We start from the raw sequence: 24587 nt of genomic DNA, 5'->3' as shown, positions 1-24587 counted from the left end.
GCGGGGGACGGCTCCAGCCCCCTAGGGTACCTACATCCCTACCAGGTGTGGAGTTCACTCTCAATCTGTCTCTAGTGTGGCTCATGGCCCAAGTGCATGGGATCAGGCCTACTTCCTGCCTGGCTTCATCAGATGGCACATCCAGTTCACCTGCTGGGTGCAGGCCCGTCTTGCTTCCCAAACACCCAGGGTGCCGAGCTGAGTGGAAGGAACTCAGGGGATCAGACTAGTCAAGGTGATCTAGCACAACTGCCACCACCACCGGACAACCCAATGAACAGGGTCCTAAAACAGGGGTTCCCCACCCCGCCTTTCTCCAGCGCACTCACACTCACCAACAGCAGGTGCCTGGCCTGTTCCTGATGCTCCGCACACCTGCAGAGGCCTTTTGTCCTGGTGGCACAATGCCAGAAGGCATACAGCGAAGGTGAAGCAACATCTAAGGGCCCCCCGTGTTTCTTCCCTTCACACCAAGGCTGGAGCACAGGGGCCACTGCCCCAGAGGTGTGGGCTTCCCAGCCCATGTCCAGCTTAGTCGAGCTCACCAGGTTTCTCAACACAAACCAGGCAGGATGGCCACCACTAGCCATCCAGATGCAGCACCAATTCATTCCCTCTGCACAGGACTGTCAGGGACAGAGCTTAGGCTCCTCAACTCAAATCTCCACCTCCGCTGACCCTCACACAAGAGCGTGGAAGTAAGCAGCTCATCAACTGTTCGCTTTGGATGTACAAGAAATGAAGAGCCTTTCAAATCATCTATTAGATGAAAACCTACTCCGGCTTTGGTTCCAAACAAGCCCAAGTGACAGCACAGGTCCTGAGTCAGGACACCAGTGATGTGGCTGCTGGGTACAAAGTCACATCATTCATTAGTGGTCAGGTCAGTGAAGACCTGTACTTGCACAGCTGGAGCATCCAGACACCCTCCCAAGCTCCTCATCACAGCAGGCCCTGCTAGGAGCTCCCACCTTAGCGTCATTTGTGGAGAAACCAGCTTTGGTTTCAAAGGATCTTGGGCACCATGTGCCACAAGGGATCCAGCTCAAGCCCTGCTCCAGTGCCAGCCTTCCCCTGGGATGGGCACTGAAGCTACCCTGGCTCTGCCTAGCTGCCACGCAGGCATAGTGGCTTGAGGATGGGTTCGGGGCAGCCTGCATGCCTTGCAAACCTGGATGAAGGGACTGCTATTCAGAACAGCAGACGTGCACACCAGTCTGGGAAGATGTAGCCCCAAGTCCTGAGATAGGTAACTGGAAACTACTCTGGTTAACGAGGACTCCTTGCAACACCTGCACGAGAAAGGTACTGATGTTATTCAGTCACTGTGCTGCCCTGCAAAGGTGCCATCACCCCTGCCAGGTCTCAGGTCCCCTCAGAGGAGAATGCCATCACATGGAGACAGCAAGCAGCAGAAGTTGCCAATAGCACTTTATTTTTTCTTTTCAACATCCTGTTCTGCAGCTTCCTTGGCCCTTTTTGCCCGGATGCCAAAAAGCCGGGCATTGGCACGGGCCATGCGGAGGCTGGCAAACGCCTTAAAGTTCTTCTCCTCTTCTGTGATGACTCTGGCCTTCTCCTTCTTGTAGACCTGAAGGGGGACACAGGGTGTGTCAAACCTTTGTCTGCAGGAGGGTCCATGATTGTGTCAGCAAAACCTCTGACGAGAGGAGGTAAAGGCTACACATGCCCACCCTCAGCTTCAAGACCACTATGAATCCACCAAGAAGACAGGACAGTGAGCCTCCCTAGGACATAACCCCACAACCACCTCAGGTGTTTGCAGAGAGTGGAGGCTGGATACCAGGTCACACCACAGGGACCTTGGACAGAGGGAGCCCACCTCCCTTGCCACAGGAACCTCAGGGGCCCAGTCATTTGCTGGATCCCCAGACATGTCCAAACAATGACTCGTGGCCTGGCCTTTCCGAATAGCAGCAGGGGTGTGTATGAGACAATCAAGTCCCCAGACATAAAGGCAAGGCCCTCCCTCCAGGAGCCCATGAAGAAGGAAAGATGCTCCCTCCAGAGTTACAGCAAGGTTCCCACAAACCCAGACATCTCCACACAGCCTGGCTGCCACCCTGCAACCAAGCCCCCCCCCCAAGCATTCATGGTCGATCCCTACTTACATTCCGTATGGGCATGACTGGTCCTGTCAGCTGTGTTGCCAGTTTGAGTTCTTCAGCCTGTTTGTTAAGGGGAAGGGAGTCGGCTCGGCTGAGTTCAGCTTAAAGGCCCTGGGGCTGCAAGCATGTAACCTAGGATTCCAGTCCCACTTCCTGCTGGGGCCCTGTTCCATCAGCTGACAGCAGATGCACAGGCCTGTGCCACAGCCGCCCATACGTGAACCCTAGGTGCAGGCAGGCCCCCAGGATACTGACCTAGCTCCGAACCATCTCTCTCTCTCTGAATCTTCCCCTAGGAATGCATACTTCATATACAGCATTTTAGAAAACGCTTTCGGTAACAAATGCTTAACTTCTAACTAAACTGAAATGATAGCTCCTGTTAAGACACAAAAGAGGAGTTTCCAGGAGCAGCGGTGCACTTCCTGCCACTCTAGACGCTGAGGGAGTGAATTCTCAGGGTCTTTCTCCGCCTCCCGCCCTGCCTGTGACCTCTGGATGTTTGGGGGCACTCACTGAGCTGTCGCCCTTCTTGGGGGCTGAAGGCTTCCTGGGGAAGAGGATGAGCTTGGAGCGGTATTCCTTGAGCCGCTGCACGTTGGCCTGCAGGGACTCCGTGGACTTGTTCCGCCGCCGCGGGTCCACCGAGATGCCAATGGTCCGCGCCACCTTCTTGTGAATGCCGGCCACCTAACCGATAGAGAGGCCCATGAAGCCCCCTCACCCCACCCCGCCCCGTGCCCCCCGCCCCTGCCGCGCTTGGCCGTCAGATGGAAAAGGGTTCGAGTGTACTTTCATCACGTGAGTACAGCGATTCCGGAGACTGTCATCATTGGCCCGCGGGACCCCGGGTCCCCCCCACAGCCCCCCGAGCCCCCGCACTCACCCGGAGCTCCTCCAGGCTGAAGCCCCTGCCGGCCCGCACCTTCGTGTGGTACCTCACCGTGGGGCAGCGGACGATTGGCCGGATGGGCCCTGACGCAGGCCGCGGGGCGATGCGGCGGGCCTTGGCCTGGCGGGCCTTGCGTCTGCGCGGGGACAGGGGTGCGGGGGTCAGGGGTGCCGAGTGCGAGGTCAGGGGGCGCCCCTCCCACACCCAGCACGGCCGCTCACCTGCGTATTTTCCGCGCCGGCTGGTTGAACCACGTGGCCACGCGCCGCTGCCAGTCCTTGTGGAAGTGGGGCTTGAGGATCATGCCATTCCGGCTGGGCGCCATGGCGGCTACCTACGGGCCTGCGGGCGCGGGGAGCGAGTCAGGGTCGGGGCTCCGGCCGGCCCGCTCGCCCCCAGAGCCCGGACCACGGCCCTCTCCTGTCGGCAGCGCGGGCCCGAAGCCCCTCTGCGGCCGGGCCTGGAGCAGCCCGACACCGATGGCAGCAGATGGCAGCGGATTGCAGCGGATGCCGCGGGACAGCACACTCACCTCCTCCTAGGGAGACAGGCCAGCGGAAAAGAACTGGCGGCGCGAAGCATGCTGGGATGGTACTGGGTCCGGCCAATCACAAAAGCGCCAAGCGTTCTGGCCAATCAGAATCGGGGATCGCGGAAGTGACGCGCACACCCTCCCAGCCACCCCCGCGGCCCCGCGCAGATATGGCGCTCTACGGCAGCCGCGCTCTGGTCGCCGGGCCCTGCTGGCGGACGGCGGGCTGTTGTAGGACTCAGCGGCCCTAAGTCAGGACGCCGGGGCCGGAGGAGAGCAGCAGCGCCTTAGCTCCCGCACGCCACGGGACTCGGTACGTGCGCCTAACTCTAGGGCGTCGCCTCCGCGTCCCGTGCGTCCACACAGAGTGGACTCCTCCGGAGTGTTAGCTGTACGCGGGGCGTGAGGACTTGACGGGCGTGTTTGCGCAGCCCCGCGCAGCTGCCTTCGCTGGGCGGAGGGGTCGGGAGCCTTCCCCGAGGTCGGGTGCCTTCCCCCGGGGTCGGGAGCCCTGCCCTGCTACCTGGGCGGAGACGAGCGCCCTAACATGTACCGAGAAGCCACATGAACCTCTGTGATCTGGGCCCTGTGCTCCTCTCTACTGTGGGCAGGTCTACACCCAAGTAACCCTGCCGCCTTCCCACCGGCGCCCTAAACACGAGGCTTCTCGCTAATACAATTTAACCGACGTTGGAAGACCGTCGTGACCCAGGATGAGAAGTTTGAAGGCCCGTGTGCTTCCCTGAGTGAATAGCTGCGGACTGAGTTTTCTGCTCTATTGAGACATCCTGGGATGTTAGAAAAATCGGGTTGAGATTCACTGAGGACTTTAGGGTCTGGCTGAGGACACAGAACCCGTGTAATACAAGGGGCTAGCGGTCTGCACAGGCAGACGCACTGAGCCTGCCTGTTAGGAAGCTAGGACAGGGTAGCCCCTCTGGACAGCATCAGCACGTGCAGGCTGGGCCTGAAGGCCCCTCTTGGACTTGGAAGTGGTACCTGTCTGTGAACCTCTCTGGTCTGCCGCTTTCACACACACAGGGGCTAAGCTTGGGGGGGGGGGGGCGGTCAGCGACAAGCCCCTAAGAACGTGGCTGTGGAGTTGCCTTGAGCTCTACCTTTGTACTAGTTTTGGGATGTTGGGCACCTTATTTGCACTTTTCCCTCTGTGAAATGGAAGGATGGACCATTGGGGCCACAGAACACAGCTCTACTTCCAGGTATGTGCTTGGAGCCTGGAAAGTGGCAGTGCGGGAGAGGAGGAGGGAGGAGAGTAGACGAACCCTCCTTGAGCCGTCAGGCAAACTGTGAGGGATTTTCTAGTGGAACTGGAGCTTGAGCCCACACTCGCTCTATCGCAGCAGCATAACTGCAGCAGAGTGACGCTGGAGAAAACAGTTGTTGCATAAACACTTGCCTTGACCTGCACGGTGTCTTTGAATGTTCTCTTGTCAGATGTTAGGCTGCACCTCCCATGTCTCTCTCAGACACCCTTCACTGGATCATTGTGGATCAGGTCCCTTGTTCTTTCTAATCTCAAATTCCTATCCATGCCCCCAATTTCTCTTTCTGGACAGACCCCCAGACTTGCGCACTTCCATCTGCCCTGACCCACATTTCCACTTAAGTTCCAGCCATGGGTCACTGGTTGGGGGAGAGAAGTCTGAAAATAGAAACGCTGCTCAGAACCAAGTTAGCGGTAAGAAAGTGACGTTGTAATTAGAGGATCTTGGTCTCCTGCACACAGCATTGCAGATGCAGACTCCAGTATCCCATACTTGAATAGTCAATACACTGATTTCCTTAGAAAAGGGTGCAGAAGGGAGCCCTGGGTGGCTCAGCGGTTTAGCTCTGCCTTTGGCACAGGGCGAGATCTTGGAGTCCTCGGATCAAGTCCCACATTGGGCTCCCTGCATGGGGGGTAGAAAAGGGTGCAGAATGATGAGGTCACACTGGTTCTGATGACAAATCCTTCAGGCGACAGGCTCGGCTTGTTGGGAAAGTCAGAATGAACTGTTGGCAACTATTAAGCAAGAGTCTTTTTTTTTTTTTTTTAAGATTTTACTTATTTATTCATGAGAGACAGAGTCAGAGACAGGCAGAGAAGCAGGCTCCCCATGGGAAGCCCGACGCGGGACTTGACCCTAGGACCCCGGCATCACGCCATGAACTGAGGGTAGACGCTCAACAACTGAGCCACCCAGGCATCCCAAGCAGGAGTCCTTCTAGTACAAAAATGTGTCTGGCTCAAGCATTTTAATAATTGGTAGCATAGGGACAGGCCTTGTCCTCCTGGGCACAGAATTCCACAGCTTGCTCCAGGGCTTTTGTACCAGACTTGGGCATGCCAGGGCCATAGAAGGAGCTAGCTCATGCCTCTGGGAACTGCACTCAAGGTGGCCGGCAATTCCTGGATGAACACCCCCGAAGGTATGGGAGAATGCTCCACACAGCCTCCCAGAATTTCCTTGCAAGACTGAGCCCGTTACTCAGCAGAACCTGTTCATTCAGTACCTGGACCTTACTGGTGACCTCTAGCTGCTGCTGTAGGTTTTGGTTTCAAAGAAATTCCACTTAAGACAGTCAACAAGTGTTTGGAGTCCTCTCAGACATACAGTCTTGATTTTGTAAATCAGTTTCATAGCAAAGTGATTTTTATTTTTTTAAGGTTTATGTATTTATTCATGAGAGAGAGAAGCAGACTCCTTGCAGAGAGCCCGATGCGGGACTCAATCCCAGATCCCAGGATCAGATCCTGAGCCAAAGTCAGACACTCAACCCTGAAATACCCAGGCGTCCCTACAAAGTAATTTTTATAGTGGTTTTTGGGTGTGTGTGTGTGTGGGGGGGTTATATCCGAAAACACTTTGTAGAAATGAGTGTGCTATGTCATAAAAATATGGGCTGCTGGTTGAAATTGGAAAAGCAGTAACCCAGTAAACGGACAGGATACGTCATATTCACTACTTAATCACAGAACTCCTAACTTTCCAGTGTCTCAGCTTTCCAGAATCATGGCCTACACAAAAATCAGCTGTAGGATAACTCAGGAGATTCCTATAACCTGAAGGAACACTTGACATCTGTGAAATGTGGCAGAAAGATTAGTATTATAATCATAAACTTTTTATTTAAAAGTTGATAAGAGGGGATCCCTGGGTGGCACAGCGGTTTAGCACCTGCCTTTGGCCCAGGGCGCGATCCTGGAGACCCGGGATCGAATCCCACATCAGGCTCCTGGTGCATGGAGCCTTCTTCTCCCTCTGCCTAGGTCTCTGCCTCTATCATAAATAAAAAATTTAAAAAAATAATAAAAAAAATTGCTAAGAGTAGGTCTTAAAAGTTGCATCACAGAAAATATCTGCATGACAGATGTTAACTAGGCTCATTTTGATCGTTTTGCAACACATTTAAACGTTCAATCATACCGTAAACCTGAAACTAATATGCGTATCAGACCCAAACAAACTTTTCATAAGCATAACAATCATGTTGATGAATGTAGATTACAGTGGAGAACAATTTGTATTACTTAAAAACATGGTAATTTTTTAACTTTTCACTCTTCTGTGGATGATTGTGTTGAACATACCTGTTTACTTTTAAAAAGCAAAAAGTGTGTCGTTCACTGGGCGCCCAGTTGGCTCAATCAGAAGAACATGTGACTCTTGATCTCCAGGTCATGAATTCGAGCCCCAAGTTGGGTGTGGAGCTTACTAACAAAACTCTGTCTTAGGGAGAGACACCAGAAGCTACATTTAGCCCTCTTATACCCACTGTGCTGAGGGGAGGGCAGAGGGTTGAGTACACAGGTGGCCCAGTGTGGTCTGGCTGCTCCAGGGAACCACCTGCAGTTGGAGAAGGCCCTTTAGGGGCGGAGTGAGAGGCAGCCTCAGGCCCTGATGAGGTAGCAAGAGGAGGTTTAACTTCTGGCACTCTTCTTGAGTACCAGATACTCGATGACCTGGAGGGGATGTCACTTATGACCAGTTGGAGAACCAAAGTTTGCAAACAACTTGCTTCTATAAATCAGCACAGTGAGACTCTCCCACTGCATGGCGGAGCCTGCTCCCATTAGTGAGTGCTAGGGAGTCAGGCTCCACCTGTCTCCACCATAGTGAGGGGCCACTTTTCCTGCCATTTACATTCGATTCCTAAGTGTCTTCTGGTGCACAGCAAACAATTTTCCAAAGGCCACTTTAATGGTAAAGTATATGGAGGATGAGCTTGACCACATTTACAGTTCAGGACAGAGGGTGCCACCCTGGGGCAGAGACCAGAACCCTCCTAACCACATGCTCATCTGTGGAAGTGAACTTGGGGAACTGGGGCAAATGCAAGAGTGCCCTCTCAGAGCTACGACCTGTACCTGCCCACATCCTGCCATTTCCTCAGGGCACAGATTGTGGAATGAGCAACAGAACAACCCATTATGTCAGGATGTGCCCATAATCAAACCATGGCTCCCAATGTCAGTGCACAGGATGTGTGTGCTGCATGCCCCTGGGGACAAGGAGCCGAATGCACCGCGCTTGTTGCAAGGAGGGTGTGTCCTAGGGCCTTTACCCACCAGATTCCTACAAAAGGGACTCTTCAACAGATTACCATGTGGATGAAATTATAAACTGAAACACGTGACCCTGTGTTGAGATAGAGCTGGCCATGTGGTACAAAGATGGACTCTCCACCCACAGAATTTACTAGAAAGTACCATAGCAGGTCTCAGGGGTGTCTGTCTCCCCACTACCCATGCCAGGGTGCTGGGGGCCAGAGCAGCAAGGAAAGGCTCTCATGCTCATGTCCACAAAGCAGCAGGTGGCAGTGCTTTAATGCTGTAGAGCCCAGTGCCTGTCCCCAGTGCTGCCCCTGTGGGGGTGTGAGCACGAGAGCAGGGCCCAGCAAGGGAAGACAAGCCAGTCAGCTCAGAGGGGCCTTTCATCGCCAATCCTGTCAGCATTCTGATGAGGCCAGAGGAGCTGAGGACAGAACAAGCTATTGGGGGCCTGAATGCAGTGCTGCCTCTGGTCTGCCCAGCACCCCCAAAATAACAGTGTCACAGACCTGGGACCTGCACACCGGTACCCTCCCCATGGGTGGGGAAAGGCTCTACAAAGCTAAATTGCCTGAAGAAACATTTACTATTCACAAGCAGGGAAACCAATAAATAGATCCCAGAAGCCTTTCAGAGACCACTGGGGGCTGGGAGAAACGGGCATGGTGGGGTGGGTGGTGGCACTAAGTAAGGAGTTCCTTCCTGCGGCTGGCAGGAACATCACATCCCCGCAGACACAGTTGAGGAGGTCCAACTATTTGGGCCAAGATGGCTCCTCCCCTCGAAGTGGGGGCTGCTGAGGTGCCTCCTCCTCCCCAGCGTCTTGCTTCTCCCTCTCGGCCTCACTCCACCTCTGAGGTGCGATCATCTTCTTGGGCCCGTGAGGTGGCGGACCGATGAGGGCCTCGATATCCTCATAGTTGATCACTTCCTTCTCCAACAGGGCATTTGCCAGCTAAGGGAACAAACAGGGCAGTGTATGAGTCTCAGACAAGGACACAGAAGAGCCTTCTGAAAGCAGAGCACCCGGGAGGGGGTGGGTGTCTGTGAGCGGACGCCCGGGGTAGCCCACTTTCCCAGGAAGCTATGAACACAGGCAGCTCGAACACAGAATCCCTCCCTGTCTCAACCTTGTAGATGGTCTCCCAGCTGCCAGCCTCATTAATTCTTCTACTTCCCTTCCAAATCTGTTTTCTGAGGCAACTTCGATTTCCTTTCCCAAACAAGGTGTATGTGTGCGTGTGTCTGTACATGGGAGAGCGAGTGGAGGCTGGAATGTGTGTGTGTGTGTGTGGGGGGGGGGTGCTCGTGCTGAAGTGTGGGGAGGGAGCCTCTGCCATCCTGGATGTGGTCGTGTGTGTGTGTGTGTGTGTGTGTGTGTGTGTGTGCGCGCGTGCACGCACCCAGCACCGGCAGCCCATCCATCTCTGATGGCTCCATCATGGCCACAAGGAACACTGTCCCGGGCACCTCTGACTAGGGCCACTGCATCCTCCGTGGGGCAGTTCCGGTGCACTGCTAAGCCCTGTAACCTCCCAATAGGGCAAAGGCAGGATGTTCTGGGCCCCACACAGGGAGCCTGAGTCCTGCCAAGCAGCAGCCACAGTGTGGTACCAGGATCTTATTAACAGCAGATTCTAGCTCAGCTCTGCACTGCTCACAAGCCCCAGGAAGCAGGTGCTGCTGGCCTGGGGGCAACATGCTTAATTCCCTGCCTGGCGGAGCAGCTGCCTCCCATGACTGGAGTAAGAGGCAGTGGGGAAACGATGAGCTGCCCACTTCTACGAGGGACATGGAAAGTGCCCACTTCAGGAGTCCTCTTCCCAGTCTGTCTATGAGAACCACAAATCTCAAGGGTAAGACCTTCTACACACACCAAACCATTGGTCCTACAGCTGACAGAGTGGTCAGCAACAGGTAACAAAGTCCAAGCCCAGGGAAACCTAACAAGAAATCACAAGGAAACATAATATGGGGTCCTGGAACAGGAAAGGACATTGAGTATAAACAGTGTGGGCTTGAGTTAATGAGGTATCAATACTGGTTCAGGAACACCTGAGTGTCTCAGTGGTTAAGCGTCTGCCTTTGGCTCAGATCCCAGAGTCCTGGGATCGAGTCCCTCACTGGGCTCTCTGCATGGAGCCTGCTTCTCCTTCTGCCTGTGTCTGTGTCTCTGCCTCTCCTTTCCTCTCTCTCTCTGCGTCTCTCATGAATAAATAAAAAAACTAAAAACAAAACAAAACAAATACTGATTCACTAGATCGTGGAAAATGCACCATGTTGACAGAAGATTTTAACAATACAGAAAACTGGCATAGGGTAGAAGGAGCTCCGTGCTATGTCTGCAGCTTTGTCTATAAATCTAAAATGATTGTAAACTTTAAAATAATTCAGTTTAAAAATTCCAGGAAAGGGGCCCTGGACTGGCTCAGTTGACAGACCGTGCGACTGTTGATCTCAGGGTTGAGAGTTCAAGCCCCACACTTGGCACAGAGATTACTTAAAAATTAAAAAAAAAATAAAAAAAATAAAATTCCAAGGAAAACTTAAGAGCTGGGAAAGAGTAAGGGAAGCTGACCACATAGTGATAACCACTGAAACCTAATTTCCTCTGCCCACATAGAACGGATTGGCTGGTAGTGTTCATAAGCTAAAAAGGAGATATGAGAAATGTCAGAGTTCACTTGTACTGGGTTAGACACGGTGGCCCTGTTCTCTATGGCTCTGTGTACTCCTGTGAGGAGCACTGTGTAGTGATGGCTGCCTGCCCTCTGGGGGGACAGGTTGGTACCCAGAGCCTCACCGCCTGCAGCTTTTCCAGGTTGTCCTGCAGCACCTTCTCTGTGTGCCTATAGGCCTTTGCCACGAGCAGTTTTGCTTCCTGCCAAAGAAAGACAACAGATCTGTAATGGGGAAGGTAGCCAACAAACACAAAGTCCCCTGTGGCCGACTCTGGCACCAGAGCACATGAGAGAGCCTCAGGGTCAGGGACACAGCCTTTATCTCACCGTGGCCAGGAGGGCTCAGCTGCCAATAGCATTTCCTGCCCCTACCCTGTCCCCTGGGAATGCCCCTGCTCAAGGTGCCAGCCCACCAGCTCCTGAAGCTGGGAAGCCTATGTCTGTGCTCCCTGCCTGCAGCCATCTCACACATGCGCCAGCCCAAACACTGCCCTGGTCCAGTCTCATGGGGAGCATGCAGCGTGTCCTGCAGGTGCAGCGACCACTGGGCACTGGCTGTATCATTTGAGGTATTTGTTCTATCTCTTTTCTGGTTTCACATCGCAATGTGATATGAAACCAAGAGCCATACAAGTCCTCCCCTAAGAACAGACACTCAGCGGGTGAGGACTGGAATACCTTTGATGTGGACCACACAGCTGGGCCCTCAGCTCAGTGTGGCAGTGGGCATGGCGCCAGCATGTGAGAGACCCACCTCCTAACCCCAGCATACGACAGGATGGAGCTGATGCCCAACACATTGTATAGACTCACATGATCCATCATCTGCTGCAGGCCCTGGCTGAAGGGGCGCCGTCCAATGCCTGTGAGGCCCTCCTGCACCTCAGGAAAGGAGACGGGCCCAATGCTTGGTGCCATCCCAAACTGCTTCACCATAGAGTAGGCAATGCGTGTGACCTTCCTCAGGTCGTCCTGAGCCCCTGGAGTGTGGGGTCAAGAAAGGGGTTTCTTTCCTGACAGTGCTAAATCAGGGCACACTGGGGCCCCCACTGGCGCAGGCCTGGGCCTGACAGCGAGGACCCAGGGTACAGATGTATCCTGTTACTGTTCCTTGAGAAAGTCTTCAAACTCTAAGTTACTACTGGGATGCACAACTGGGTTCACTTCCCCAGCAGTTTTGCAGAGGTTCACGTATCACGCTGAACCACAATGTCACTGGGAATGAGAAAGGCACATCTCCACTTCCTGTCTGGGCATCCCAGGGAAGTAATAGCTTGAGAACACTTGCTGACATTCAGAAATACATTTGTATCCTACTATTCAGATTCCCTCTCCCACTACCATGCAAAAGGCACAGTGGGTGTGAAAGTGCTTCGAAAACTCCTGCAGGGACCAGATTCTCACCAGAAGTAACTTTGTTGAAGGAGATGGTCTCCGACACACGGCCGCCCAAAGCCATGCACATGCGCTCAAACAGCTGCTCCTTGGTGAAGAGGTGCTGGTCTCTTGGAAGCATTTGAGCAAAGCCCAGTGCAGCATTCGTCCGTGGTGCAATGGAGACCTGTAGAATGTTATGTGGCTGAGTTAGCAGGCAGGATTCACACTTTAAAGATGCAGGTGGGGAAAGGTGAGACACATCTTTAACTGGAGGGTTTCAAAGCAGTCAAAGCAAATCGGCACTGGCCCTATTTTGTTAACAGAGACCCTGTCCTTGAGGGAGAATGGCTCATGCATGCTGTTGGGCTATGTCTTCCTTGCACATCCCTAAAGTACAATAGCAAAGACAGGGCCTCTTGGGTAAAGCCAACCAAGGAGTTGGGGGGACAAACATGCCCCCTCCCCATCCTCCTGTCACCCCCTGCCGCTGTGGGTGCATGGCATGGCTTGGGTCCCTTGAGATCCTGGCTTGGGGACACCAAGGACAAGGGGGACTCCCCTTGCCTCCCCACTGGCCCAACACCAAGGTGTGCACACAGGGGTAGGGGGCCACCCTGGTAGAACAGGACCTGCCCCACGAGCAGCAAGTGGGGCCTCAGGGGCAGCAGGAGGACCAGCTCCCAGCGCCCTGGGCATCTGAGAGGAAACTTCAAATCTAACACTGTAGCAAGTCACAACATAAATGCCTGTCAACAACTGTGGGCCCGGTAAATGGAACTGCCCCATCTTCCCTGCTGAGCAGCAGGTTCTCATCCTGACAGATGTGTCTTTTGGACACTAAATGAATTGATAATCTTAAGGAAATTTAAAATTATGACATAAACTTCACTTGGAATTTTTCTATATTAATTTTTATTTTACTTTTTGAGATACTGCATTAAAGCATTTGTCTTGAACCCTGCCTTCTTCAGCCTTGGCTTGACCCAGATCACCAGACCCTGGACTTCCAGCCCTCTGGGGAGTGTAGAAAAGGGACTGGCCTGATCAACTGGGTGTCGTCAGATGCAAGCAGACTAACCACCTACATGGCTGCACCTAACTCTCCTGAAAAGAAGTTAAGGACAGGAAACGCTAACATGCAGGCCGGCAATCACCACGCGTCCCCATGTTTGGTGCTGGGGACGTGCGGTGCTGTAGCTCCCACCCCACATTGTGGAACCAGAGCACCTGTGGGGCTCTTCTCCAAGCAGTATGTCAGGTCTGTGTGGAGGGCACAATTACGTCTGCGCCCACATCCTGGGGGGGAGTTGTTTATGATATTAGCAGTGGGTACAAATAAATTTCCAAGTTCACAAATGCCTACAAGAGTGCTTTATTTATTTATTTATTTATTTATTTATTTATTTATTTATTTATTTAAAAGATTTTTATTTATTCATGAGAGACAGAGAGAGAGAGAGAGAGGCAGAGACATAGGCAGAGGGAGAAGCAGGCTCCACGCAGGGAGCCCAATGTGGGACTCGATCCTGGGTCTCCAGGATCAGGTCTTGGGAGGAAGGCGGCGCTAAACCGCTGAGCCACCTGGGCTGCCCAAGAGTGCTGTTTTTAATGTGAACCAAGCTCACTTATTTTTAAGGTTAGGAGTCATTGCCATCAACCCTTTTAGAGATGGCAATAAACTTGGCAATTCTTAATTCCAAGATTACCTGTAGATGGCAGAGGGAGACCTCAAGTCATCCAGTGACTTTGCAATGGTCATGCCCCAAACTAGAGCCCACTTAAGATCTCCTGCACTTTGCTTCTGGGCAAAGAGATCCTGTACCATCACCTCCTGCCCACGTCTACCTCACACTGTGCTTTCTCTTCAAGCAAAAACAGGAAGTCAGCTTTGTGCAAGGGCCAGTAGGGCTCAGAGCTGCCGAGACCCCAGACCCTCCCAACACGGACAACCTACCTTCATGACGGCCTCAGTGTGCTCCAGCAACCAGCCCACCAGGGCGTGGCCTGACTCATGAAATGCAACCACCTTCTGTTCTTCCTTTGACAGGATCTTGCTCTTTTTGGCAGTCCCTGAAAGAATGCATGAGGATCTGAGTTTGGGCACACAGCTGATCCTTTGTAAGCATGCCAGGCACTCTCTGTGGCCCCACGGAGGTCTGCCCTATGTCATCAAAACAGTGTTGTCCCTGATATTCACCGCTTGCATCTCCGCCCCGAGCCAACACCCAGAACTGACCCCCATTAGGGGGAGAGGTGCTGGAGGGTCCCTGTTTGTTTCTACTTCTGTGAATGCTAGGGTGAGCAAACTAGTCCCTGCAGGCTTTACAAGTGCCCACCCTCAGGGGCCCACAGGGCCACTGTGATCACATGAGGTCTCCACTGAGGTCCAGGCTTCGCCGCAGCTTCTCCCCCGACTAGCTGGAAGCTGCAGCCCCCTGCTAGGTGACCGCTTCCCACCTTGTGACTCAATCGTACACTTACCTTGTCTGTGCTACTCAGGAGGCTTCACTCAGCACCCCAGGTTCCCCACACCTCCCCAAATCCCCATTTCATACAGCCTGGATCAGCTCTGGGTTTGGGTGTGTGCTACTAGTCATCTACCTCCATTTACTGCAAGGTTATAAATCAGACCAGAGCTGGTTACGTGAGCATCTAGACATGAGGCCACAGCCCTACAGGGTAGGCTTCACTTGAGCTCAATGTGCTCTAGCTCAGGGAAGCCTGGGTGGCTCAGAGGTTAACCACCTGCCTTCAGCCCAGGGTGTGATCCTGGGGTCCTGGGATCGAGTCCCACATCAGGCTCCCTGCATGGAGGCTGCCTCTCTATCTCTGTGTCTCTCATGAATAAATAAATAAAAATCTTAAAAAAAAATAAAAGTGCTCTAGCTCAGGCAGGACACACCAGCAGGGAACAGGAGGTCCCTGGGTCTAAGCACTGCTCTGGCCAGGGCAGCTTGGTCTATACTTTCTTCTTTCTTGCTTTGATTGTTAATGTGAGTTTATCAATTTCCACGTAAAACTCAGTGGCTTATATGAAACCAAATTTGTAGTAAGAAACAGCCACTTTAGTTTCTTCTGTCCACACAGACTCCTAAGCTGCAGCCTGGGCGTCTGGTGGCATCTGTACCAGATTTTAACTTAGCTAGACCATGACAGGGATAAGCCCCTTGCAGGGACGGCTCATGGCTGAGTGCTCCCCACCCACATGCGAGGCTAGTGCCTCTAGACATCTTTTTTGTTGTTGTTGTTAAAGATTTTTTATTTTATTTATTCACAGACACACACACACACACACACACAGAGAGAGAGAGAGAGAGAGAGAGAGAGAGAGAGAGAGAGAGGCAGAGACACAGGCAGAGGGAGAAGCAAGCTCCATTCAGGGAGCCCGACGTGGGACTCAATCCTGGGTCTCCAGGATCACGCCCTGGGCTGCAGCTGGCGCTAAACCGCTGCGCCACTGGGGCTGCCCTCTAGACATCTTTTTAAAAAATTGTCAGCATCTTGGGTGGAACCCAGCTCAAGGATAAGACATGAGGGGCTGCAGAAACTTCTGGAGACTCTTAGGTTCAGTCCCGTTCTCCAGACAGAAACCCAGGGACCTGACTTTGAGTGGTGACAGTTAAGCACTGCCAGAAGCCCCTGCCCCACTGCCAGGACCCCTCCTGTTGCTGCACCGAGTGGAGCTCTCAGGAGATTGTCCCCAGGCAGCAGCGGCCTTGGCCCCTCAACGGGGATGGTGTGCTGTATGGCCTGCAGCCAGCTCCAAGGCCCTGCCCATGGCTGAGGGGCTGAGCGCCACTCACATCTGGGTGTGCAAGATCCTTCTGTATTTCTACTTGAAGAGTGTGTCTGCTCTTCAGCACATTTCTGGTATTTATTTATTTTTAATTTATTTATTATTTATGATAGTCACAGAGAGAGAAAGAGAGAGAGAGGCAGAGACATAAGCAGAGGGAGAAGCAGGCTCCATGCACCGGGAGCCCGATATGGGATTCGATCCCGGGTCTCCAGGATCGCGCCCTGAGCCAAAGGCAGGCGCCAAACCGCTGCGCCACCCAGGGATCCCCATTTCTGGTATTTAAACTAAGGAGAAGTCATGTTATAAGGACCTGACTTATAAAAACAGAAATACTTTACATACTGTGCTCTTGTCCAATAATTCTTGCTGTCCACTTCTATCCTGTGACATGTAGACCTGGCTCCCTTCACCCCACCGTCTATGTAGGTTCCCCGCTGAAAACATGCCCCTCATACCGGCAATGACCCGTTCCACAGCGTACTCGAAGTTAAATGTGTGGACCGACGTGTGGCCTTCTCTTGCAGCGTGCAGCGCGGCCTCGTTACAGATGTTGGCAATGTCAGCACCTGTCCGCAGGGGAGGGGAGTGTGGGCAGGAGGCTGAGGGCACAAGGTGGTGCTTGTGTCCTGTGCTGAAGCCATGCACCCCGCGAACAGACACAAAGCATATCCTCCTTGCACTTTCTCGTCTTTCTGCCACTTCTAAGCTCTTTACTGACCAACTGTTATCAGCTTAGCAGCACCTGCTGTTTCATTCCATCCAGTAATTCATGTGCACTGATGCACAAGAAATTAGCTTCTCCTGTATCCACAGAATTCTAGTTAAGGGCATTAAAAAAAAAAAGTCCAAAGGGAAGAAATAATAATCATAAAAGGAATTTTGTTTATATTACCCTTTAAAATGAGAGCCATACAAAAAACATCTTGATTTATGATGTCTCTACTCAATAAGAACAGACTATGAGGAGGGCAGTGGTACACATGGGCAGCCACAAGGCCTCAGATGGCATCACCTGGCAGGGAGCAGCAGGCACACTAAGCCCAAGTGTGGGAAGGCACCAAACAGCCAGTGTGCAGAGTCCTGAAGGCAGCAGTGCTTGGAGTGCCCATGGGAGGCACAGGCACAGGGCCAGTGCAGAACCATGTTGGGTCTAGCAAAAGTTGGGCAGGAAAAGCAAAGAAACTCATTGTTACTTTTACTGCTGCTGGCTCTCTGTGTACAACCTCACGCCCACCCGGCTACACTGTTGTGCAGCCCAGAGCAAGGGGTGGAGGGCACTGTGGGGGTGGCCTGCATCCTCAGGACTGACAAAAACCAGCTTCCATACCACTGAATCCTGGCGTCAGCTCCGCCAGACGCTGGGAATAAAAGCTGCTGGCTTGGGTCAACTTCAGGCTCTTCAGGTGATGCTCAAAAATTTCCCGCCTTTCCTGCAGGGAAAGGACACAGTGTGGGCTCACTCCTGCCCCACAAACAGGAGCCACTGGCTGTTAGATCCCTTTCTTTGTCATCACTCCCGACCTACAAATAGGAGACCAGTATAGACCTCAAGCAGCATTTCACAAATGAAAGATGAAAGAAACAGAATGAAGTTCACGATGCATCTAACGGTTATTCTGTAGAACATTTGCTTCAGATACATTCTCTATTTTCTAGACATTCTATTTCTAGAATGTTTCTTACACAGATGGAAAGCTGTTCCCCAAGCAGAGTCAGAGGGGAGCCCTGTTCTGCTTCTTAGAGAGCAGAAATGGTTTGAGTATCAGACCCAGGAACACTGCTGACGGTGGCACAGGAACATGAACCATTACGCTTAGGCTTCGAATTCTTTCCCCACTCATGTTGGGGTACACATCACTGCCTGCTGGTTCCTGCTGCCTGGAGCACTACAAAGTCCTGGCCAGCAGAAGGTAGACATCCATTCTGAAGCCCGAGGAGGCTGGTGGTGCTCAGAGACCACCCACCATCATGGTAGCAGCATACCTCATGCTCCAAACCCATGGAGCATCTATAGACTTGAGGGGGTCATGACGAGAATTCTGAGGTTCTCCAAGGATTCTGCTATAAAACTCAGCCCCAACGTTTAGGGATAAAGAGAAAAATACGGGTGAACAAAACAAGCTGCAAAACCAAAGGAAGAGTGGTAAGCCAAAGAAAGTATGGCCAGACAAGTGCCAGGACCATCTCCCAGGAGCACAGACCTGCAGTGTGGGAAGGTCAATGAAGACATGTCGATCCAGTCGGCCAGGCCTCAGCAGAGCATTGTCCAAAATGTCAGCTCGGTTGGTAGATGCCAGGACAATGACATGGTCCGTGGTACCCATTCCTGGAGGGACAGACAGCTTTTCAGGTAGAGCGCCCCTTTCAGGACACAAATGGGACTGAACCCACTGAGATCTGTGAGAAAGGGATAGACAGGTCACTCTGAATGAGTTGTGGACTGACCTAGGACCAAATTCTCCACAAGAGCAAGAATTTGCCTGTCCTCCCCAGGCTGTCAGCCCAGAGGCAGTGACACAGGTGGAGGCTTGTACTGCCACCCACACAGCACCCTGGGGGACTGCATTTCTCCTAGGTAACTGCCCAGCAGGCCTGGGGGGTACACTGCCCTGGGCAAAAGTGATGCGGCAAGAATGTGGCCTGGGTTTGTGGCCCTGGGTTTTTTACAGGAATTTTTTTTTTTAAGATTTTATTTTATTTATTCATGAGAGACACAGAGAGAAAGAGAGGCAGAGACATAGGCAGAGGGAAAAGCAGACTCCATGCAGGCGCTAAATTGCCGAGCCCCCCAGGATGCCCATCTTATAGGAATTTAAAAGCAAGTACAAGGGGCACCTGGGTGGCCTGGTTATTGAGCATCTGCCTTCAGCTCAGGGCATGATCCCAGGGTCCTGGGATCGAGTCTCACAACAGGCTCCCTGCAGAGATCCTCCTTCTCCCTCTGCCTGCGTCTCGGACAAAGGAAAGGAAAAAGGAAAGGAAAGAGGAAAGGAAAGGAAGGGCAGCCCGGGTGGCTCAGCGGTTTAGCGCCGCCTTCAGTCCAGGGCCTGATCCTGGAGACCTGGGATTGAGTCACCTGGCTGGCTTGGTTGATGGAGCATGCAATGCTCAATCTCAGGGTCTTGAGTTCAAAGCCCCATGTTGGGTGTGAAGCCCACTTAATTAAACAAAGAAAAATGCCACGATCTATCCTTTACTAATAAAAGAAATTCCCTAGTGAGCTGATGTTGACAAGTACAATTTAAAACTACCTGTAGGGCAGCCCGGGTGGCTCAGCGGTTTGGCGCCGCCTTCAGCCTAGGGTGTGATCCTGGGGACCCTGGATCGAGTTCCACGTCGGGTTCCCTGCGTGGAGCCTGCTTCTCCCTCTGCCTGTGTCTCTGCCTCTCTCTGTGTGTCTCTCTCATGAATAAATAAATAAAAAGTTTAAAAATAAAATAAAATAAAACTACCTGTAAAGTCTTAAGTGAAATTTAAAAGAAGTGTTACAGATTTAGGCTGACGGTGTGACCGCCACCTCCCAGCACTGCCATCAACTCCATCCCAGGACCCTGCAACGGCAGAGAGGGGCCTGGCTGAGCGCATACAGCGGTGGGGGGTGGGGGTGGGGCACCCACCTCACCTGGGACATGACACCGGAGTTACCAAGCAGCAGTCCCTGGGACACTCAGGCCACACCCCACTCCCAAGGAGATCCTCAGGAACTCTCCTGTGCTTGTGTATTCTTGCTGGAATGTGACAAGTCAGGACACCATGACAGGTCCAGTCCCGTTCATGTGTCAAGTAGAGAGTATAGCAGATAATCCTGACTTTTAAAATAACCTGGAAACAAAAACACGCAACATCCAGCACATGCAGTGCTTCTGCTGCTGTGCTCCATATGCCTGCAGCGTGGTTTTAGGAAAAGTCACACTCTGACACAGACACAAGAGGCTGCATGGAAGGAGGGTCCTGGGGTAGACGCAGCTTCACTCCTCTAATGAGCCCTGGATGGGGGATGTGCTGAGACTGCCTGCTCAGACTTCCCAAGTGTCCTCCTTCCACATGCCAAGGCCGTGTAAATGCAGACTTCTGGTCACATACACTGAAAGCATGTGGACAACATAGAAGCCGTGGCTGCAGGACAGCAGCCGGCAGACCAACAGTCTGTTCTCCATCTCTAGGATCTAGTCACTCTGATGGTCTTGTCTAAATGGCATCAGATGACATGTAGCCATCTGAGGCTGGCCTTTTGGTCCACCGAATCCCGAGACCCATCCAAACAGTTCTGTGTAAGTTGTTCATTGCTTTCCACTCTTTGATGGTAACCATAATAGGACATACCCGAGTTTAAAAACTGCACACACTGGGACGTCTGATTGGCTCAGTGGTTGAGTGTCTACCGTTGGCTTAGGTCGTGGTCCCGGGGTGCTGGGATTAAGTCTCGCATTGGGCTCCTCTCAGAGAGCCTGCTTCTCCCTCTGCCTGTGTCTCTGCCTGTCTCTCATGAATAAATAAATATAATCTTAAAAAAAAAAAACTGCACAAACTGGAGGACTTCTGGTTTGTTTCCAGTTTTTACCTACCACAAATAAGTAAACGTTTTGTGTAAACATTTCTCCAGGATAAGCACGCAGGACTGCTAGGGCTGGGTCAGATGGGAGATGTGTTTGGTTTTGTCTCCCAGAGACACTCTCACCAGCAGTGTGTCTGCTCACATCTCCCTGGATGTTTTATTCAAATCAGAATCATCTAGGTTCTCAGGGAGACCTGGGTCCGACCTCTCCACGTTCTCACTAGCATCCAGCGGTGCCACCATTCTTCATTTTAGCTCTCCTGTGATGTATGGGTGCTTCTATCAAAAACTCAGCAAGATATTTTGGTAGATGTGGACAAGCTTATTCTAAAAATTACATGAAAATGCAAAGAAAATGAATAAATAAATAAAATCTTAAAAAAAAAAAGTGGGGGGGGATGCCTGGGTGGTTCAGCGGTTGAGCGTCTGCCTTCAGCTCAGGGTATAATCCCAGACCAGGGATTAAGTCCCACTTCCGGCTCTCTGTGAGGAGCCTGCCTCTCCCTCTGTCTCTGTGTCTCTGTCGCTCTTTTTGTGTCTCATGAATAAATAAATAAAATCTTAAAAAAAAAAAACGCAAAGAAAAAGTATTAAAAAAAAAAAAGGAATACGTAAAGAAAGCACAATTACTGCAACAGTTTTAGTTGAGAGGAACAAAGTGCAAGGAGCCACCCCACCTTCATCTAAGATTCTGTGCTGAGTGAGGAAGGCGGGGTGGTGTGGTAGAGGGGCAGCCTCGTCAGCCAGGGCAGCAGACCAGGGGGCCCAGACTCTCGGACATGCCCAGCCAAGCGCTGGCAGAGGCACAAAAGCAATTCAGTGCAGGAAGGAACAGCCTTTTCAACACATGGAGCTGGAGCAACCAGACACCCACAGGCAAAAAAATGAGCCATGACTAAACCCTCACATTTTCTACAAAAGTTAACTTAAGACAGATTACAGATTAAAATGGAAAAGGCCGTGTGGATGGCAGCTAGAAGTTTCTAATGACTCCACGTGAGACTAGATCTCACGACCCCATAAATTCCTGCTAACACAGAAGCTCAGGTGAAGGCTTCCATCTCTAGGGGTACTTGGCGCAAAGCCTTCTTTTTGCTGCTGAAAATGGAGAAAGGTGACTATCAATGGATAACTTGCCTGGGAGAACCCCAGCGCTCTCTGCACAGGTGCCCATCCCATGCGGCCTGGCTGTCTGCTAGCACAGCCTCTCCCTGACCCATGAGTGGGGGGTTTCTCTTCCTGGTGAGCTTTTCCCACAACTGGCACAGTGTCTGCTCCGTGTTCCGCACTTCAATGAACAAGCAGTGCCCTTCCACAAGGACTAACAGAGACTCCTCAGACACATCTGAAGGGCTGAGAATGCCCGGCTGTGTCTGCACACAAAGGGACCTGTTCACTGCTGGCCCAGCCCAACAAGGGCCTTCAGTCAGAAGTTCTGGGGCCCTAGCTAGTGATGGGCCGGAAGCACCCCCATTCACGGCAGCGTGGAGCAGTCTGGCTCAGAGGAAGATGCCAATTAGTAAATGCTTCCTGGTCTCAAGTCTGCCCAAAAATACAGTCTCAGTCTTCAAGGGCAAACAACCAAAATAAGCAGAAGATACATTACTTCCTGTGAGCTACATGTTCAGAGTGGGAGTGGTGTGGGACCTCCTTCATATCACCCAAGATAACGTGCTGTCACACACAGAAGGCCACAGAGTTGCAGGTGAGGTCACATACTCTAACGTCACTGCACATGTCAGAAAATCAGAGCTTGGAGAAACTGGGGCAGATGTGAACCCCACAGTGCCCTCCCAGTCCAGGAGCATGCCTGATGTCTAGTGCTCAGACTGGCATCTGCAGAAGCCAAAGGACAAATGTGAACTTGAGGACACTTCAAGCTTGGACAGCCAACTGGTCATCTGATGATCTCCAATAGCCTGTTCTCCCTAGCCTACTCAGTTATCACAGAGGCTAGCCATTCTTTTAAACAGACAACCAGAAGCCATCATTAAAATCTGGTATTTCTGATAGCAGAAGCTCATCAAACACACTGTACTGGTCTCAGGTGGATGGATGGACCTCAGGCTTGGGCACCCATGGGCTATGAGACTTAGTGATCAGAATCTGAGGGAGGGGGGGCTTACAAATCTCTGCAGGACTCCAGAACCAACTCCAGAAGCAATCACCAAAGCCGTAAGAGTGAAGGCACACCATTAAGAGATCGTCTAAAGGAATCCACACTGCCGTGTGGTTTCCTAGAAGTTGGAGACTCTAGAGGATAACTTTAAACCTATGGTACAGTACAGTGCCTGCCCCAGAAGCGGAGGGTGGGGTTGGTGGCTCCCTGGGATCTGGTCTGGAAGGTGCTCCCACAGGCTTCTCTTGTGAGGGTCTCCACAGCTGTGTTCGGAACCGGGGCTTCACTCTATTCACATTTCTAATGACATGGAGTTCTGTGGAAGCTTCCTTCCCTGGAAACTTGCTCTTCACAACAATTCCTAAGCAAACGGTGATAGGCAACAGGGTCAGAGATGGGACAGAAGAGGTCTGCAGGACAGCTCAAGAGGCACACTATTCTCCTTACAATGTTACAACACAGTCTTTTCTGCAGACTGATTAGACAAGACACTTTGATTTTAAATCTGTAGAGTTGGGCAGCCCCGGTGGTGCAGTGGTTTAGTGCCGCCTGCAGCCCAGGGCATGATCCTGGAGACCCTGGATCGAGTCCCACGTCAGGCTCTCTGTATGATGCCTGCTTCTCCCTCTGCCTGTGTCTCTGCCTCTCTCTCTCGGTCTCTATGAATAAATAAATAAAATCTTTAAAAAAAAATAAAAAAATAAATCTGTAGAGTTTTCAGAGCTTACAAAATTTACCACTGCATCTGATATGCACATGAAAGTCTGAGGACAGGCCTCGCCCTGCTGCCTGCAGCCACTCCAGTGCAAACCCCGGCACCAGAGATGAGGTTTGCCCATGCAGTACACCATGACAGGTGCGGGACTGCTGCACTCTTCCTGTGCTGGCCTCATGGTGGGGACATCCTCTAATGGGAAAGGCCTGTAAAAGTGTCCCAGTCCCAAGAAAAAGATGTAGAAACATTCTCAGCCTGGAGGACACCAAGGTGACAGGACAATTCAATATGACGGAAGGCTGCACTGGACCTCAGAGCAGAAAAGGCATGTCTGTGGGACAAGAGGCAATCCTCAAGGACACCCGCACCCTGGTCTTGGGCAAGCCAGCCTTCCTGGAAGCTTAGGGGAAGGTATGGAGGGACATATGGACTGCTTCTGCAATGGCTTCCTAAGTCTGAAATGATTTCAAAATGAGAGGTTCAAACAGAGTTCATCATTACTCACACATAATCCAACTCTGCATCCACACACTTGCCAAAAGACCCACCGTCCCAAATGGCAGGAGCACTTCAAAAAGGAAAACAAACACACCTATGTGGTTCTTTTAGAACCAGCAGTACTTTGAAAGAAAATTGTCTCCTTCATCTGCAATACTGAAAACAGAGACAGAATTCTGACTGAAGAAAAGTTAAAAGTGGATCTGCACCCTGGGCCCTCAGGGGACATCTGTGTGCCCACAGTTGAAGGCAGCATCATTCCAAGAGCCAAGGCACCGTTGGCGGGGAATGGAGAGACACAAGGGATCTGGCCACACAGTGGAGTATTATTCAGCCCTGAAAAGGAAGTCCTAGGATGCCTGGGTGGCTCAGTGGTTGAATATCTGCCTTCAGCCCAGGGCATAATCCTGGAGTCCTGGGATTGAGTCCCACATCAGGCTCCCTGCATGGAGCCTGCTTCTCTCTCTGCCTATGTCTCTGCCACTCTCTCTCTCTCATGAATAAATAAATAAATTTTTTTTTTAAGATTTTATTTATGGGCAGAGGGAGAGTTCCATAAGAGCAGGATAAATACTTGATTCTTTTTTTTTAATTATTTATTTATGATAGTCATACAGAGAGAGAGAGAGGCAGAGACAAGGCAGAGACATAGGCAGAGGGAGAAGCAGGCTCCATGCACTGGAAGCCCGACGTGGGATTTGATCCCGGGTCTCCAGGATCGCGCCCTGGGCCAAAGGC

At 51.9% G+C, this 24587-nt stretch overlaps 2 protein-coding genes and 1 non-coding gene across 4 annotated transcripts in view; all 3 read right to left on the bottom strand.

The window, feature by feature from the left end:
* Window positions 1-1414: 1414 nt before the first annotated feature.
* RPL13 (ribosomal protein L13) lies at window positions 1415-3547 on the bottom strand. Its single transcript, XM_055304659.1, has 5 exons — window positions 3243-3547; window positions 3016-3157; window positions 2646-2819; window positions 2133-2189; window positions 1415-1591 (listed from the first exon to the last, which is right to left on the bottom strand). The coding sequence occupies exons 1-5, from the start codon at window positions 3344-3346 to the stop codon at window positions 1433-1435; spliced, it is 636 nt and encodes a 211-aa protein (XP_055160634.1). The 5' UTR covers window positions 3347-3547; the 3' UTR covers window positions 1415-1432.
* LOC129497978 (small nucleolar RNA MBII-202) lies at window positions 2882-2961 on the bottom strand. The gene has a single exon (XR_008662024.1). It is a non-coding gene; the product is annotated as a small nucleolar RNA MBII-202 (small nucleolar RNA).
* Window positions 3548-7733: 4186 nt separating the features above from the next.
* The window catches only part of SPG7 (SPG7 matrix AAA peptidase subunit, paraplegin), a 39803-nt gene continuing 22949 nt past the window's right edge, over window positions 7734-24587 (bottom strand). The window contains exons 10-17 of one of the 2 annotated variants that reach the window (XM_055305466.1): window positions 18164-18288; window positions 17290-17392; window positions 16418-16528; window positions 14118-14233; window positions 12191-12347; window positions 11600-11766; window positions 10909-10986; window positions 7734-9060 (exon numbers count right to left, since the gene is read on the bottom strand). In XM_055305466.1, the coding sequence (XP_055161441.1) occupies window positions 8860-9060; window positions 10909-10986; window positions 11600-11766; window positions 12191-12347; window positions 14118-14233; window positions 16418-16528; window positions 17290-17392; window positions 18164-18288 (1058 nt within the window). In that variant the 3' untranslated portion in view covers window positions 7734-8859. The remainder of the gene's footprint in view (window positions 9061-10908; window positions 10987-11599; window positions 11767-12190; window positions 12348-14117; window positions 14234-16417; window positions 16529-17289; window positions 17393-18163; window positions 18289-24587) is intronic. The other variant, XM_055305467.1, reaches the window with a different exon arrangement.

This window comes from Nyctereutes procyonoides, unplaced genomic scaffold, assembly GCF_905146905.1.
Source record: "Nyctereutes procyonoides isolate TBG_1078 unplaced genomic scaffold, NYPRO_anot_genome, whole genome shotgun sequence".
Lineage (NCBI taxonomy): Eukaryota > Metazoa > Chordata > Mammalia > Carnivora > Canidae > Nyctereutes > Nyctereutes procyonoides.
This window is presented reverse-complemented; position numbering and strand designations above follow the sequence as displayed.